At 43.8% G+C, this 18,712-nt stretch overlaps 1 protein-coding gene across 2 annotated transcripts in view; it reads right to left on the bottom strand.

Annotated features, from left to right (window-relative positions):
- The window catches only part of LOC132875849 (transient receptor potential cation channel subfamily V member 1-like), a 28,352-nt gene extending 13,972 nt beyond the window's left edge, over window positions 1–14,380 (bottom strand). For both annotated transcript variants that reach the window (XM_060912960.1, XM_060912961.1), the window contains exons 1-7: window positions 14,211–14,380; window positions 12,569–12,720; window positions 12,283–12,435; window positions 5,118–5,255; window positions 4,680–4,969; window positions 3,307–3,483; window positions 2,917–3,072 (exon numbers count right to left, since the gene is read on the bottom strand). In XM_060912960.1, the coding sequence (XP_060768943.1) occupies window positions 2,917–3,072; window positions 3,307–3,483; window positions 4,680–4,969; window positions 5,118–5,255; window positions 12,283–12,435; window positions 12,569–12,720; window positions 14,211–14,380 (1,236 nt within the window). The remainder of the gene's footprint in view (window positions 1–2,916; window positions 3,073–3,306; window positions 3,484–4,679; window positions 4,970–5,117; window positions 5,256–12,282; window positions 12,436–12,568; window positions 12,721–14,210) is intronic.
- Between the last annotated feature and the right edge of the window lie 4,332 nt (window positions 14,381–18,712).

Genomic DNA, 18,712 nt, shown 5'->3' with positions numbered 1-18,712 from the left:
AACGAGCTGTCAATCAAAGAAAATATCCGGCCGCTTTCACCAATCACCAGTCTCCTCGCGGAAACTGCCATGTCCCTCCCATGTGAGGCTGGGAGTCCGGTGGGCGGGCATTTTCGCAGTATTTGTCCAATAACCGTCTTGCATTTTGAGATTGAAAAGCGCATCGCTCCCAAATGCCGTTGAAGTCCACTGAGGCTGGGAGTCCGTGAGACTCCGTGGGTGGGCATTTTCGCAGTATTTGTCCAATAACCGTCTTGCATTTTGAGATTGAAAAGCGCATAGCTCCCAAATGCCGTTGAAGTCCACTGAGGCTGGGAGTCCATGAGACTCCGTGGGTGGGCATTTTCGCAGTATTTGTCCGATAATCGTCTTGCATTTTGAGATTGACAAGCACATAGCTCCCAATCCACTGAGGCTGGGCTGCATTGCGCTGCCACGAGGGGGAAAAACTCATGCACACATTAGGCGAACTGGGGAAAGTTATAAGGGAATGATTTCGCACTGTAGTGGGTTGAGCACATATATTTCTATGATTCTGGATCTGAAATAGCAATGTTATAAGGTCGGCTATAACATAAGCCTAGCGCAATTCATCCTACACGATGTTTGTCATTTTTAGAGGAGGCTGAGCATCCCTCGTTGTCTTAGCGCAATCGCCCGTGGTGCACACACTGCCAGAGCCGGGTCAGAACACTATCATCCTGCTTTGTGGAGGTGGGGAGGAGTGTTACAATAAAAAAAAAAATGAAAATGACAGTGGTTATTTTTCAGGTCAGTTGTGTTTCATTTTGTAACAATCTACCAGGTGTTTATTCTATAGGTTCTATAAGTTAGTCAGTAAATCCAGTCGGTTGCTTCAGAAGCATTAGGTTTTGTAAGCGTTGTGGCAATAATACAACAATGTGTTAACAGAAAATGTACAACCCCGATTCCAAAAAAGTTGGGACAAAGTACAAATTGTAAATAAAAACGGAATGCAATAATTTACAAATCTCAAAAACTGATATTGTATTCACAATAGAACATAGACAACATATCAAATGTCGAAAGTGAGACATTTTGAAATTTCATGCCAAATATTGGCTCATTTGAAATTTCATGACAGCAACACATCTCAAAAAAGTTGGGACAGGGGCAATAAGAGGCTGGAAAAGTTAAAGGTACAAAAAAGGAACAGCTGGAGGACCAAATTGCAACTCATTAGGTCAACTGACAATAGGTCATTAACATGACTGGGTATAAAAAGAGCATCTTGGAGTGGCAGCGGCTCTCAGAAGTAAAGATGGGAAGAGGATCACCAATCCCCCTAATTCTGCACCGACAAATAGTGGAGCAATATCAGAAAGGAGTTCGACAGTGTAAAATTGCAAAGAGTTTGAACATATCATCATCTACAGTGCATAATATCATCAAAAGATTCAGAGAATCTGGAAGAATCTCTGTGCGTAAGGGTCAAGGCCGGAAAACCATACTGGGTGCCCGTGATCTTCGGGCCCTTAGACGGCACTGCATCACATACAGGCATGCTTCTGTATTGGAAATCACAAAATGGGCTCAGGAATATTTCCAGAGAACATTATCTGTGAACACAATTCAACGTGCCATCCGCCGTTGCCAGCTAAAACTCTATAGTTCAAAGAAGAAGCCGTATCTAAACATGATCCAGAAGAGCAGACGTCTTCTCTGGGCCAAGGCTCATTTAAAATGGACTGTAGCAAAGTGGAAAACTGTTCTGTCATCAGACGAATCAAAATTTGAAGTTCTTTATGGAAATCAGGGACGCCGTGTCATTCAAACTAAAGAGGAGAAGGACGACCCAAGTTGTTATCAGCGCTCAGTTCAGAAGCCTGCATCTCTGATGGTATGGGGTTGCATTAATGCGTGTGGCATGGGCAGCTTACACATCTGGAAAGACACCATCAATGCTGAAAGGTATATCCAGGTTCTAGAGCAACATATGCTCCCATCCAGACGACATCTCTTTCAGGGAAGACCTTGCATTTTCCAACATGACAATGCCAAACCACATACTGCATCAATTACAGCATCATGGCTGCGTAGAAGAAGGGTCCGGGTACTGAACTGGCCAGCCTGCAGTCCAGATCTTTCACCCATAGAAAACATTTGGCGGAAGATACGACAAAAAAGACCTAAGACAGTTGAGCAACTAGAATCCTACATTAGACAAGAATGGGTTAACATTCCTATCCCTAAACTTGAGCAACTTGTCTCCTCAGTCCCCAGACGTTTACAGACTGTTGTAAAGAGAAAAGGGGATGTCTCACAGTGGTAAACATGGCCTTGTCCCAACTTTTTTGAGATGTGTTGTCATGAAATTTAAAATCACCTAATTTTTCTCTTTAAATGATACATTTTCTCAGTTTAAACATTTGATATGTCATCTATGTTCTATTCTGAATAAAATATGGAATTTTGAAACTTCCACATCATTGCATTCCATTTTTATTTATAATTTGTACTTTGTCCCAACTTTTTTGGAATCGGGGTTCTACTTTTAATACTTAAATATTTTTTAAAGCAAGTACTTCAGTACTTTAACTTCAGTAAAAATTTCACTGTACAACTTTCACTTGTATCGGAGTAACATTTGACCAATGGGATCTGTACTTTGACTTAAGTAATTAAGTTGGGTACTTGGTCCACCTCTGCATACGGTACACACACACGTGTGTGTGTGTGTGTGTGTGTGTGTGTGTGTGTGTGTGTGTGTGTGTGTGTGTGTGTTTAAACAAAGCATATATGTATATGCTTTGTTTAATTCGGTTAGCTATTTTCCCTGAATAAAATTAAGCACCATATAATTGGGAACACCCACATCTTTTACCACCCACAAATTGGGAAGTGTATTGTAACAAGCATCCAAATCTACTACAACTAGCTGTAGCTTGAACTCACGTTTCCTTCTTCACGGTGATAAGAAACAACTGTGAAGATGATGACATATATGAAATAAACAATAAACTTGACGAGGAATATCCATTTGGCAAATCTGTTCCATTTATCTTCCAGCAGTTTATTAAGTGGCTCAATCTGGAGCATTTCAAGACGATTCTGGAACAAAAGACCACAACATCAACATGCACATACATTTAACTTGTAATCTAACTTTAATTGGCTTGCATATAAAGGCTATATCATTTATAAGCCAATTGTCTGCCAATCTGGAGGAATGCATAAATAACAAAAATGTCAGAGCATATTCTACATTATAAAAGTGATAGACACACAGAATTTATATATATAGTGCCTTATTAGTCAAATTTCTGCAGAGTATATTTCTCTTACAGGTATCTCTGGGCCATAAACAACTATCTCTAGGACAGACTTTGGCTCGTAGGTGTCTATAGAGTCCAGGTCGTACAGTGAACTGCACACTGGGCCATATGCCCACTCTGTGAACATTCTGGACAGATGCCTGCACTCTTTTTTCTGGAAGTTGCGGTTCAGAATGTGTTGAAGCAACTGGAGGAACAAAGAACATTTTCATTTCATACATTTTTTTTTCAGACCCATGCCAATGACTGTGAATTTTTTAATTTCAATGTACATACATTCACTGTCTGCTTATACATGCAATTATCCAATCAGCCAATCACATTGCAGCAGCACAAAGCATAAACTCATACTGATACAGACCAAGAGCCTGACTTAATATTTATTTCAGACAACAGAATGGGAAACAATGATTTTAATGACATTTGTAAGGGAAAAAAAATCACAAGACTAAATGAAATTAATAAGCCTGTTGAAATTAGGAAACACCAATATATAAATATAGAATGTGACTGTGGCGGCATGGTGGTGTAGTGGTTAGCGCTGTCGCCTCACAGCAAGAAGGTCCTGGGTTCGAGCCCCGGGGCCGGCGAGGGCCTTTCTGTGTGGAGTTTGCATGTTCTCCCTGTGTCCGCGTGGGTTTCCTCCGGGTGCTCCGGTTTCCCCCACAGTCCAAAGACATGCAGGTTAGGTTTACTGGTGACTCTAAATTGACCGTAGATGTGAGTGCGAATGGTTGTCTGTGTCTATGTGTCAGCCCTGTGATGACCTGGCGACTTGTCCAGGGTGTACCCCGCCTTTCGCCCATAGTCAGCTGGGATAGGCTCCAGCTTGCCTGCGACCCTGTAGAAGGATAATGCGGCTAGAGATAATGAGATGAGATGAGATGAGAATGTGACTGTGCACGACTTCACAAAAAAAAAAAAATCAGTGTTCTTCAACCTAGTCCTCAACCTACCAATGTTCTCTCATCTCAGTGTTCTCAACAGCACAGCTAAAAATGTAGAGGCAGGCCTTGATCACCTTTTTGGTGGAACCAAAATACAGACATTGGGGAAGCTTTGAAAATTTCTGATGAACTGAAAAAGCTCTATATTCATTTCTGTTGTATTCAGTCCAAACATGTAAAATGTATTTGAAAGATCTGTTGGGGCAGAGTCTGACTGCTCAGTCCTCCCCATCCAATCCCATGATCCCTATATCCTGTCTGTATTAACCAGCTACAAACCTCTAGTTTCACTTCTGTCAGACACTCTGGACAAGGCTGTGTGCTAAATGTTATAAATATAAATGTATGTGAATTTAGATGACTGACCAAACCCACTATATTTAAGCTGATAGGGTCACTCATTATTTAGTATTTATAGATACTGATACACTCTTACCCCAATCTTTCCTAGCTTTGCAGCCAGCTTGATGGAAGTAAGTCCCTGATTGTTCTCAATGTCCTCCAGCTTGTTCTTGTTGGGATTCTGAGCAGCATCTTTGGTAAGAATGTAGTCGTACATGAAATTGACAAAATCTGTATTTTCGGGGCTGTTATCAGCCACCATCACAAGAGCATGGAGAACTGTGTTGCCCAGAGTGTCCGTACGCCTCACATCTGCTTTATCCATCAGTAGGTCCACTATGTCTTTCTGATTAGTACACGCTGCCAGAGAAAGTGGAAGCTCCCCTGTGGGAAAAAAAGGTTTAGAAAAAAAAACAAAGAAAACATGGTTTTATATATAAATTATGCTCATTTACTTAACATTCCTGTAATAGAATGGATTTTTTGAACCTCAAAAAAGAAAGAAATACCATCATGTCCATCTAATACTTACCAAAGTAGAAACATGTGTCGCTAAGTGGCTGGAAGAATTTCCCAGAAGCCTTTGCCTCGACATTAGCCCCTTTCTGAATGAGCAGCTCAACAGAGCGTTTCTTTCTTCTCTCAATGGCTATATGAAGAGCTGTCTGTCCTGCACCAATCACACAAAAACAATAGCATATGTAAGTATCACACAACAGCTACCCACCTGGGGATGTCAGAGGTCACATTTTCTTCTTCCAACAAGTTAAACTCAGTCATCACAAACACCTGCTCATATGGAGTGGAATAACTTGAAAGGAATTCCTAGAGCCTTGATTTCAACCTCACCAAACCCATTTGGCATGACTTGAACATGTAACCAGTCCAGCTTATGTCAGTGCCTTGCTAATGTTGCTGTGACTTAATGGGAAGAAATCCATACAACAACATTCCAACAGAGGTAGTAGATTAGCAAGAAGGATGGTTGAACATACTAGTGCATTTCAGACAATTAGAGTATCATGAAAGTTCAATATTTTCCATCAATTATTTAAGAAAGTGAAAATTTAATATATTCTAAACTCTTTACACATAAACTGTTTCATTCATGTTTCTATTTTAATTTTGATGATTATGGCCGCAAGTGCAAAAGATTTAAAAAAAAAAAAAAAACATGAAATATTAGAATATTTCTGTGGCAGTGGGGGCGTGGTCAAGCGTCGGTCTGTGACTGGAGGGCGGAGTCAGGGAAGGTAAGTAGCAGAATCACTGCACCTGAGGTTAATTAATGTGTTTGTGTGTCTTCCCCAGTGACCGCGCCCTATTTAAGGAGAGAGAGCGAGAGCAGAGGGAGCTCTCTCCCCAACCAGACGACTGATGTGTGTGCGCGTGTGTCTGAGTGTCTGGGAGAGTGTAACGCTGAAAAGTGTGACAATAAAAAAGAGTTTTGTGAACTCAGTGCTGGCCTGCCGTCCTTCTGTGCTCCACCCACCCATACGAACTGTCACAATGGTGCTGAAACCCGGGAATGAGCACAGAAGAGAACAGCCCCATGGAGTCCTCCCCCTTCGCAGACCTGATCCACGCCCTCACCACGGCCCAACAGAGCCAGCACCAGGCGCTGCTCGCCCTCCGAAAGGAGCAAGAACAACGGTTCGAGGCCCTGGTGCTGGCGCAACAGGAAGATCGTCGGGCGTTCCGGCACCTCCTCGCGTCGGCGGGGTCCACCAACTCCACCGCCGCGTGCCCTTCCCCCCTCACCCTAATGAAGATGGGCCCACAGGACGACCCCGAGGCCTTCCTCACGCTCTTTGAGCAGGTAGCCGAGACCTCTGGGTGGCCGGTGGAACAGCGCGCGGCGCGCCTCCTCCCCCTGCTAACGGGGGAGGTGCAGCTGGCTGCGCTACAGCTCCCCGCCGACCTACGCGGACCTTCGCCGGGCTGTCCTCCAGCGTTTGGGGCACACCCCCGAGCAACAACGTCAGCGCTTCCGCGCTTTGCGCTTGGAGGAAGTCGGCTGACCGTTCGAGTTTGGCCAGCAACTCCGGGACGCCTGCTGGCAGTGGTTGAGGGCCGACAACCGCAACGCCGAGGGACTCATCAACCAGGTGGTACTGCAGCAGTTCATCACGCGTTTACCAGCAGGAACCGCAGAGTGGGTCCAGTGCCACCGCCCGGCATCGCTGGATCAGGCAATCGAGCTGGCGGAGGACCATTTGGCGGCTGTCCCGACGGCAGGACAGCAGACAACCTCTTCTCTCCTCTCTCTCTCTCCCCCTCTCCTCCTGTGTCTCCTCCTCGCCCCATTCCCCCACCGCGGAGGCGGGGGCCAGTGCCACTTCAGCCGGCCCGCCGCACCCGCGGTGCTCTCCCGTTTCTCCCTTCTGTGTCTGTCTCCCCCCCCCAGGTGAGTGAGCCCCAGAGCACTAGTGCAGAGAGGAAGCCCGGGCCGGTTTGCTGGCGCTGTGGGGAGCCGGGCCACCTCCAACAGCAGTGCTCGGGAATGGAGGTGGGCGCAGTGGTTCAGATCCCCAACACGCCAGGAGCCACCCTCGATCGGGCCGGAGTGTATCGCATACTGGTGAGTATCCAAGGGGATACATATCAGGGGTTGGTGGATTCTGGTTGTAATCAGACCTCAATCCACCAAAGCCTGGTGCAAGATGAGGCATTGGGGGGAGCACAATTGGTGAAGGTGTTGTGTGTGCACGGGTATGTTCACAACTACCCTCTAGTGTGGGTCCACATTCTTTTTCGAGGGGAAAAATTTATAGTGAAGGCAGCGGTTAATCCTCGCCTTACCCACTCGATAATTTTGGGGACTGATTGGCCAGGATTTGGGGAGTTAATGAGTCATCTAGTGAAGAGTGGGTCCTGCCATAGTTTAACAGGAGGAGGTCCCAGGGTCGCTTTGGCGGGAGCAGCTGTCACAGAGCCGTCTACATCATCTCCGCGTCAGAGTGAGGAGCCGCCGGCTCCTCTCTCTATTGGGGAATCCCTCGCGGATTTTCCATTAGAGAAGTCACGAGACGAGACTCTGCGGCATGCGTTTGACCAAGTGAGAGTAATCGATGGTCAAACGCTCCAGCCAAACGCCACCCCGTCCTTCCCCTACTTCGCAATTATGAAGGATAGATTATACCAAGTGACGCAGGACACTCAAACTAAAGAGCGAGTCACGCAGCTTTTGATTCCGAAGAGCTGCCGGGAATTGGTATTCCAGGCGGCTCACTTTAATCCCATGGCTGGACATTTAGGGCAGGATAAAACACTAGTCCAAATAATGGCCCGGTTCTATTGGCCAGGGATTCGCGGCGATGTCCGTAGGTGGTGTACGGCGTGCCGCGAGTGCCAGTTAGTAAATCCAGCGGCCATTCCAAAAGCGCCTTTGCACCCTCTGCCGTTAATCGAGACCCCGTTCGAAAGAATTGGGATGGATCTCGTTGGACCATAGATCGGTCAGCACAAGGGTACCGCTTTATATTAGTTCTAGTGGACTATGCAACGGGATACCCAGAAGCAGTGCTTCTTCGCAATATCTCAACACGCAGTATTGCATAAGCACTCTTCCGCGTTATCTCCCGAGTTGGAATCCCGAAAGAGATTCTGACTGACCAAGGCACCTCGTTTATGTCACGTACATTGAACAAACTGTATGGGTTGTTGGGTATTAAGCCGACCCGCACCAGCGTGTATCACCCACAAACGGACGGTTTAGTTGAACGGTTCAATCGCACCCTCAAAAATATAATTAAAAAATTCGTAAGTGAGGATGCATGTAATTGGGATAAATGGCTCGAACCCTTGCTATTTGCAGTGCGAGAGGTCCCCCAAGCCTCCACAGGGTTCTCCCCATTTGAATTGTTATACGGGCGTAAGCCGCGCGGCATTCTAGATGTGCTGCGGGAAAATTGGGAGGAGGGACCTTCACCAAGTAAAAATGAAATCCAATATGTTATTGACCTGCACGCAAAACTCCACACACTCACGCACCTAACTCAGGAGAATTTGCGGCAGGCCCAAGAACGACAAACCCGCCTGTACGACAAGGGGACGCGCCTTAGGGAGTTCGCACCGGGAGATAAAGTACTCGTACTGTTGCCCACATCGAGCTCCAAATTGGTCGCCAAGTGGCAAGTACCCTTTGAGGTCACACGGCGAGTCGGGGACGTCGACTATGAGGTGAGGCGAACAGATAGGGGTGGGGCGCTACAGATTTACCACCTCAATCTGCTCAAACTCTGGAACAAGGAGGTCCCCGTGGCGTTGGTGTCGGTGGTTCCGGAGAAGGCAGAGCTGGGGCCGGAGGTTCAAAAGGGAACATTGGCATCACGTACCTCTCCGGTCCCCTGTGGAGACCACCTCTCCCTGACCCAACTCGCGGAGGTTGCCCAGTTGCAGACAGAGTTTTCGGACGTGTTCTCGCCCCTGCCCGGCCACATCAACCTCATAGAGCACCACATTGAGATGCCCCCGGGGGTGGTAGTGCGTAGCCGCCCTTACAGGTTACCCGAGCACAAGAAAAAAGTGGTCTGGGAAGAACTCGAGGCCATGCTCGAAATGGGCATCGTCGAGGAGTCCCACAGTGACTGGAGCAGCCCGGTGGTCTTGGTACCCAAGGCCGACGGGTCGGTCTAGTTCTGTGTAGACTATAGAAAAGTCAACGCGGTGTCTAAATTCAATGCGTACCCAATGCCTCATATTGATGAGTTGCTCGATCAGCTAGGCACGGCTCACTTTTACTCGACACTGGATTTAACAAAGGGTTATTGGCAGATCCCCTTGACTCCATTATCCCGAGAAAAAACAGCCTTTTCCACACCGTTTGGCTTACACCAATTTGTCACACTTCCTTTTGGGCTGTTTGGGGCGCCCGCTACATTTCAGTGGCTGATGGATAGGGTCCTCCGCCCCCACGCCACCTATGCGGCCGCCTACCTTGATGACATTATCATCTATAGCAATGACTGGCCGAGGCACCTCCAACATCTGAGGGCCGTCCTTAGGTCGCTGAGGCGAGCGGGTCTCACAGCCAACCCGAAGAAGTGTGCGATTGGGCGGGTGGAAGTACGGTATCTGGGCTTCCACTTGGGCAACGGGCAGGTGCGTCCCCAAATTAACAAGACAGCAGCAATTGCGGCCTGTCTGAGGCCTAAGACCAAAAAGGGGGTGAGACAGTTCCTGGGGCTGGCTGGCTATTATTGTAGGTTTATACCTAATTATTCGGACGTCACCAGCCCGCTGACTGATCTGACTAAAAAGGGGGTACCAGATCCGGTCCAGTGGACGGAGCAATGCCAGTGGGCTTTTTCTGAGGTAAAGGCTGCACTGTGTGGGGGGCCACTTTTACACTCTCCTGACTTTTCTCTCCCCTTTTTGTTACAGACAGATGCGTCGGACAGAGGGCTGGGGGCTGTTTTGTCCCAGGAGGTGGAGGGGGAGGATCGCCCAGTACTGTATATCAGTAGGAAGCTGTCGGTGCATGAGGGGCGCTACAGCACCATTGAGAGAGAGTGCCTGGCGATCAAGTGGGCGGTCCTCGCCCTCCGTTACTACCTGCTGGGATGCCCTTTCACCCTCTGTTTGGACCATGCGCCCCTCCAGTGGCTCCACCACATGAAGGATGCCAATGCGTGGATCACCCGTTGGTATCTGGCACTCCAACCCTTCAACTTCAAGGTGGTCCACAGGCCGGGGGCACAGATGGTCGTGGCGGACTTCCTCTCCCATCAGGGGGGGGGAGTCGGCTGCAGGCCGGACGGCTGCCCGGCCTGAGTCGGGCGGTGGGGGTATGTGGCAGTGGGGGCGTGGTCAAGCGTCGGTCTGTGACTGGAGGGTGGAGTCAGGGAAGGTAAGTGGCAGAATCACTGCACCTGAGGTTAATTAATGTGTTTGTGTGTCTTCCCCAGTGACCGCGCTCTATTTAAGGAGAGAGAGCGAGAGCAGAGGGAGCTCTCTCCCCAACCAGACGACTGATGTGTGTGCGCATGTGTCTGAGTGTCTGGGAGAGTGTAACGCTGAAAAGTGTAACAATAAAAAAGAGTTTTGTGAACTCAGTGCTGGCCTGCCGTCCTTCTGTGCTCCACCCACCCATACGAACTGTCACAATTTCATTTCAAGTTTTAGTATCCTGTTCTTCTAGTTCAGTCTAATTCAGAACACACAACCACAATCATGGGGAAGACTGCTGACTTGGCAGTTGCCCAGAAGACAATCATCAAAACCATTCACAAGGATGGCAAGCCACGGAAGGTCAATGCTGAAAAGGCTGGCTGGAAAAGGTGCACAAGTGACAGGGATGACCACAGCCTTGAGAGGATTGTCAAGAAAAGTCAATTCAAAAACGTGGGCGAGTTTCACAAGGAATGGACTGAGGCTGGTGTCATTACATCAAGAGCCACCATGCACAGCCATCTTCAGGAAAGGGGCTACACCTGTCGTGTTCCTAATATCAAGACACTCCTGAACCAGAGACAATATCAGAAGTGTCTTACCTGGGCTAAGGAGAGAAAGAACTGGACTGTTGCTCAGTGGTTCGAAGTCCTCTTTTCAGATGAAAGTAAATTTTGCATTTCATTTGGAAATCAAGATCCTAGAATCTGGAGGAAGAGTGGAGAGGCATAGAATCCAAGTTGTTTGAAGTCCAACGTGTAGTTTTGGCAGTTGGTGATGATTTGTGGTGCCATGTCTCTGCTGGTGTTGGTCCACTGTGTTTTATCAAGTCCAAAGTCAATGTAGCCATCTACCAAGAGATTTTAGAGTGCTTCATGCTTCCATCTGCTGACAAGCTTTATGGAGATGCCGATTTCCTTTTCCAGCAGGATTTATCACCTGTCCACAGTGCCAAAACTACTACCAAATGGTTTGCTGACCATGATATTACTGTGCTTGATTGGCCAGCCAACTCACCTGACCTGAACCCCATCGAGAATCTATGGAGTATTCTGACCCATAAAATACAGACAAGCTGAAGGCCGCTATCAAAGCAACCTGGGCTTCAGTAACACATCAGCAGTGCCACAGGCTGATTGCCTCCATGCCACGCCACACTGATGCAGTAAGGTCCAACCAAGTAGTGAGTGTATAAATGAACATACTTTGCAAAGGTTGCACATTTCTGTATCGTAAATCCTTTTTTGATTAATCTTAGGAAATATTTGAACAATTTGCGATGCTGGATTTCTGATTTTCATGAGCTGTAAGCCATAATCATCAAAATTAAAAAAGCTTGAAACAGTTCATTTTACATGTAATTAATATAGAAAAGTTTACCATTTTTAATTAAATTATGAAAAAAATGTAACTTTTTCATTATATTCTAATTTTATTAAATGCACTAGTATACCCAATGGCACAGATTTTTAAAGGTACAACTGCCTGTTTTCTATACCTTTCTCAGGTAAACCCACCATATACAGTAGGTGCACCATGTAGGTGTACAGTTACTGATTGCAACCTATCTGTTGCTATGTTGGAACGTGCCATCTGTCCCACCTTTCTTCTTCTCATTTGAGAGGAAAAGGACTACCCTAAGACTATCCCAACCAGATATTGTTTAGATGGTGGATATTTCTTAACACAGATGAATAACATATTGTTTAATAATTACATACACTACTGAGGTGGTCGGTAGAACTTTGTATTCAGTCATACAGTCATATACATTCAGAAATAAACAATGCTTCAAATATTCACACCTTTATAGTAGATATCTGTGAATTCTGCATTCACTAAGTCATCAAGTTCGTTATTTCTTTCTGCAATACCCAGTAAGAGCTCCACTATTTTGCTATCTTCATTCTTCAGGTTTAGCAGGGCCTTCATCAGGACTGTCTTCCCAGTGAACTCACCTGAGAAAAATGGGATATAATAATGCTATTACTACTACAATCCTGTATTATGTATTGACACATACAATGATAAGAAGTCTAGTGTGAATTCTGTGTGTAATTATATATGTGGAGATTTACACAAAGTTCTTACAAACAATGTTTGTCAGTTTCCTTCGATTTTCAGTCAGATACTCCTCCAGGCCCTCCAGCCTGCTGATGTCACCACTGGACACGGCTTCAAAAAGCATCTTAACGTCAAACCTCTTGTGCTGATCTGGGTTGGGTTCTATCCCTTGTATTTTACTGCAGAAAGACCAAACATGAACCCTGCATGCTCTATTCACTACATAGTAATCTGATGTATTGTTGACCCATAGCACTTCTGATTTTCTAACGATAAAGGCATTTTACTGGAAAACATCCACTAGATTTGATCATTATCGCAGTTATTAGGAGCATGAACAACTTATAAAACACACAAAACCATGAAATCTTATAAAACGTAAAATTCTAAACATAAATACAAGAGTTTTGTAAGGTGCTAAGGACAGGTGCTAAGTTTTGCTTGTGCTAAGGACAAACAAAGCCATAAAGTAATAGACAACTATGTCACTACCTGAGCAGTATTCACTTACAGGTTTGCACCTTGCAAAATCATTAAGAAACCAAGCAGATACACTGTATGGCCAAAAATTTGTGCACACAACTATCACACCCATATGTACTTTTTGAACACATGTGCAGGTCACTCGAGTTCTTCCACTCCATCCTTGGCAAACCATGGACCTTGCTTTGTGCACAGAGGCATTGTCATGTTGGAACAGGTTAGGTCCCATAGTGCCAATGAAGGAAAATTATAATCTTACAGCATACAGAGACATCCTACATAACTGTGTGCTTCCAACTATGTGGCAACAGTTTGGAGAAGATCTACATTTGGGTGTGATGGTCAGATGTCTACAAACTTTTGACAGTATATAGTGTATATCACGGGTCATTAATCTTATCCGCGAAAGACTGGTGTGGCTGTTGCCTTTTATACCAAGCAGGATGCACACCTGATAATGACTCAAGGCTAAAATAAAGGGATTAAATGAGGGTGTGTTCAGGTGTGGCTCTTGATGCTTAATTGTAATCTGCAGCTCCTATGCTCCTTTGTGGATAAGCTTGAAGACCCCTGTATTATGTCTTCACACTCATATCCTTAAAAAGAAAAAAAAAACATAACCCTGTGTTCTGCATTTTGCTTGATTAGCATTTCATACCGCAAGCAATTGGCCAAGCAAGACGACATTGAAGTGACTGTGGAAAAATGGATATAGTTTGAAAGTTATTAGCCCTTTGGTGACTGACCCCTTGAAAATGGTTCCTCCAGGAACTATGACTTTTCAGTTGTCAAGACAACAGAAGAACTAAAATACAAAAACAGAAAGATACGTCACAATGCTCTTGTGCACAAAACAAAATGCTCTTGTATTTTAGTTTTTCCGTTGTCTTGACGACTGAAACATCATCGTTCCTGGAGGAACCATGTTCAAGGGGTCAGTCACCAAAGGGTTAGAAATTTAGTAAAGATTTGTCAGGAGACAGAGTTGAGCAGATATTCAATGTTTATTTGTATGCTTGGAGTATCTTCAGATGTTCAGCTGGGAGAACTCTTAGTTCCTATCCTAAAATGTCTCTTTTTGGCTCACTTTTCAATTAACTTATGGATTCCTTGTTACCCTGGGAACTAAAATGGTGGAATAGCATTATTACTGTAGGTACATAATAAACAAAGGCCTTTTACTCACTCAGAAAAAGACTCGTTGATTTGGATTTGGCAAGGAGTAGTACCAAAGTCCTCTTCATGGTCAGTGTCCATTGGTACTTGGCCAATTGCTCGATCACGTTTTTTGATTTCTTTGTCCTTTTCCCTCTCCTCATCTATCTTGTCAACAAACTCCAAAGGAATGGATGCCATACTTTTCTACTTGTTCCTAGTCGTTTATTTTCAGTCACACAGTTCTGGGTAAAGAGGGGGCACTTATTTTCAGCACCACTTATTATTGGAAACAAAAACGTTAAAATGTTATTAAATCAAATAAATTCTAGGTAATATTTATTTCCATTCTCTGAGTTTTCTATAACTGTATTAAAGGGAGTTGTATATCATGTAACTTACAGTAACTTAAATTTCAGTCCAAAGGTTTCACGTACACCAAAGTGTAAGATATTCAGTCTTAGTTTCTCACTACTCAACTCATTTCATGTTACCATACATTTCTTCTGGCATGACAATTATGGCATCTACTGTATGTTGTCCATGGTTGATGTCTTTTCAGAAGATGAAATTCCTGCAATCTTGAAAAATGAAGTTGAAGCTGCCATAAATGCTATGAAAGACAGAAAAGGGCTTGGTCTTGTTAAAATCTACTTGAATACTTGAAAGCTGGTGGTGATCAACTAATGAAAGCTCTCTTATACCTCTTCAACCAAATATTAACCACAGGAAAGATACCACAAGCATTTTAAAAGGCTCTCATAGTTGTCCTCTACATAAAGAACAGTCCTCTTGAATGCGGTAACTATCGTCCAATAAGCCTGTTAAGCCATATATACAAAGTATTTATTACTATCATTGCAACAAGAATAAAAAATGACTTGTATGCATCCTTCCTCCCTACTCAAGCTGCTTACCAACCTGGCAGAGGAACCATAGAACAGATCTTTGCTCTTGAACAAATAATTGAGAAATCCATAGAATTCAACAAACCAGTATATGCTTCATAGACTTGTCCAAAGCGTTCAATAGTGTGAAGCTTCCCCATTTATGGAAATTTTTTGGAAGCACCAGAATCAACAAGAGATACATAAACCTACTAAAACTCACATATGATAATTCAAAAGCATTCGTCAAGACTGATACTGGCACCTCCAGATCTGTCAATATCTTTAAAGGAATGAAACAAGGAGATGTACTCTCAGCTATGCTCTTCTGCATTGCAATTCCCGCAATACTCTCTAAGACTGAAGATGAATGTCAATCTGGGTTCACAATCAGCAGTCACCTCCTCTCCAATCTCAGCTACGCTGATATTTCTGGAATAAATTAATCCTGTCAGGACTTACAATCTTTTGTTAATTCTCTTGCTAAACATGTTGCAGAAGCCAAACTTTCTATCAACATATCAAAAACAGACTGCATGACAACAGACAAATCTAATCCAGACCTCAACCTTACAATATACGGTAAACCAGTAAAGCAAGTTTCTGAATTCATCTACCTCGGACACAAACTGTCTTCAAAAAATGATGGAATGATAGCTGTGAACCATAGAATTGGACTTGGTTGGGCTGCTTTTGATAAGAACAAAATTGCACTAACTTCAAAACGTATCCCATACCACATAAAATCAAGCATCTACAACACCTGTGTTCTTCCTGTAGTTTTATATGGACTAGGATGTGTCAACTGGACTTCTGCTGCACTACAGAAACTGGAAGTCTTTCAAAATCACATAATGCAACTTATGACTAACACCAAACTCTCAGACCATGTCAAAATTGAAGATCTTAGACAAATAACCCAATTGCCACCAATCACCTGTGCAATATCCTGCAAATGTTTTGACTGATGATGTCTATCAGGAGTGCCACCATGTGGTACATGTGGAGAATAAAAATGGCAGCACCTACCGTAGATAAGCTGGAATGAGCTTGCTGGTTCTTCTGTTTAGTTTAAGACACTTTAATGTCACTAACAGAGAATAATATATAGATTTAGGCACTGCCTAAAAGCGGCACTCCCGTCTGTTTCTGGGCTGTAGAATTTTCTTATATCATAGCCAGCCTCTTTTGCTTTATTTCTTTACCATTATAGTTACTATACTGTTTCCTTATGTTATACAAAACATCGGGCGACAACAGCGACAAGTTACTCACTACTATACTATCCTGACTACTACTCCACTTCACACTTCACTAGTTGTTGGGTTTCTGTGGTGGCAGGCACGCATGCACAGGACTGAAACCATCAGAAAACAACTTGATGGGTTACTCACTACTCAGCTGTTGGATTTCCTGTGGTGGCAGGCACGCAAGCACAGGACCGAAACCATCAGAAAACAACTCGATGGGTTTCTTTATGTATCTACACTCTATGCCTATGGGACTCCGCTCGCGCAGGCCTTTGGCCCACGCAGGAGCTCCGCTATTACAACCTCTGTCATCAAGAGTAAAGTACTCAAACTGTTTGGTCACATAAAATGAATGGATTTTGGCATCAGCAAGATCTGTTTGGAAGGTATGATTAATGGAAAGAGAAACAGGGGTCGTCAACCTAAGACATGGAGAGATAACATCACAACATGGACAGGTCTTGATATAAATTCCCTGAACGCTCTTGCCAGAGATCGAGATATATGGAAGCAACTATATCATGTTAGTGTGCATTCTACCGTAGGTGGAGATAGCAGTTAATGATGATGATTGTTCACATGAGAGGTAATTTTAAAACAGTCGATTGGGGGACACAGTTACAGTATTTCACCTTTAATTAATTATAGCAGAATTCCAGTGGGTCTAAAGTTTACATACACCAAATTGACTGTCTTTTTAAACAGTCTGGAAGCTATCAAAAATTAATCACTTTTAGAAGCTTCTGATTGTCCAATGATTGAAAAAATAGAGACCCTCTACAAGTCCAGTTCATCCTTAGGAGCAATTTTGAAACAACTGAAGACATGGCATTGTTCAGGAGAGAGACATTAATGAACACAGAAAGCTCTAGAAATACTGAAGCCACAACTCAAGACAAAAGCCCAAAATGTCAAACTTTGTCACATCTAAGTCTTCTAGCAGGACAGTGGTTGTAAGCATATCTCTGAAGTTGTAATAAATGTCATATAGACATCAAATTGAAAGTACTGGAGTGACCATCACAAAGTTGAAAGTCCTTCCCACGCCATAGGGCAGCACCAATCTCTCTTTCAGTAGCCCTCGGCCTCTCACCTATTACAGATCTAGGGTTACGGTGGGGGACTAGTCCTCTGGTAACCATGAGAATTTGACTCCCCACTCACATCTGTATTGCAGCATATCTTGCCAGAAGTTACCATTTTTATGATGGTCTTTGGTATAACCCGATTACGAGTAGATCTCGCGATCTCCTGATCGAGAGGTGGACGCGCTAACCACTAGGCCAACTCGCGGTGAATGTCAAAAAGCCCTGACCAAATTCCAAAATAAAATATGTGGACTGAACTGAAAAAGTGTGTCTCAAGTATATCCTAGATAAGAATTGTACTGTTAGAAACCTGAAAAAAATATGACAAGAACGTGATCTGGTTTCAAACTGATGAATTGCAATCGAATAGTGTTTTGTGTGTGTTTGAAAATTTACCCTGCATTATGAGGAACTCCTATGAAAGATTATTTGCGGTGGAGTAAGTTTGTTAACTGTAAATCTCAACTGAGCAAAAGACCTAAAATTTGGATCTGAAAAGCTACTGGTGATTAAATTAAGGTTGAGAAAATTTAAAAATTGAGAAAAAAGACAAACGATTATAGTATATAAATATATATAAAGTGCTATATTCTGGCCATAGTTATGCTCGGGCCTATGATTTTTTTTTAAATCAGAATCAGTAAGATAATGCAATGTCATTATCTGTATTTGCATCTGTATCTGTTTAGTCCTCAAAATATTCGTATCTGATTTTGTATTTGGATTAAAACCAGAAGTGAGGATTGTCCATTACGAAAGTTATGGGTTTTTTTGTTTTGTTTTTGTGATGTTTTGTATTTTGTTATGTTTTGTACTTTTTGACGATATACAGTGTCTTGCAAAAGTATTCATCCTCCTTTGGTATTTGTCCTGTTTTGTCACATTACAAGCTGGAATTAAAATGGATTTTTGGAGGGTTAGCACCATTCGAGTTACACAACATGCCTACCACTTTAAAGGTGAAAATTGTTGTTTTATTGTGACACAAACAATAATTAAGATGAAAAAACAGAAATCTGGAGTGTACATAGGTCCCCCCCCCCAAAAAAAGAAAAAAAGTCTATACTTTGTAGAGCCACCTTTTGCTGCAATTACAGCCGCAAGTCTCTTGGGGTATGTGTCTATTAGCTTAGCACATCTACCCGCTGGGATTTTTGTCCATTCCTCAAGGCAAAACTGCTCCAACTCCTTCAAGTTAGATGGATTGAGTTGGTATACAGCAATCTTCAAGTTATGCTACAGATTCTCAATTGGATTGAGGTCTGGGCTTTGATTAGGCCATACCAAGACATTAAAATGTTTCCCTTT

This window comes from Neoarius graeffei, chromosome 28, assembly GCF_027579695.1.
Source record: "Neoarius graeffei isolate fNeoGra1 chromosome 28, fNeoGra1.pri, whole genome shotgun sequence".
In the NCBI taxonomy this organism is placed as follows: domain Eukaryota; kingdom Metazoa; phylum Chordata; class Actinopteri; order Siluriformes; family Ariidae; genus Neoarius; species Neoarius graeffei.
Note: the sequence above shows the minus strand (reverse complement) of the source record. Positions and strands in the feature narration are given on the sequence as shown.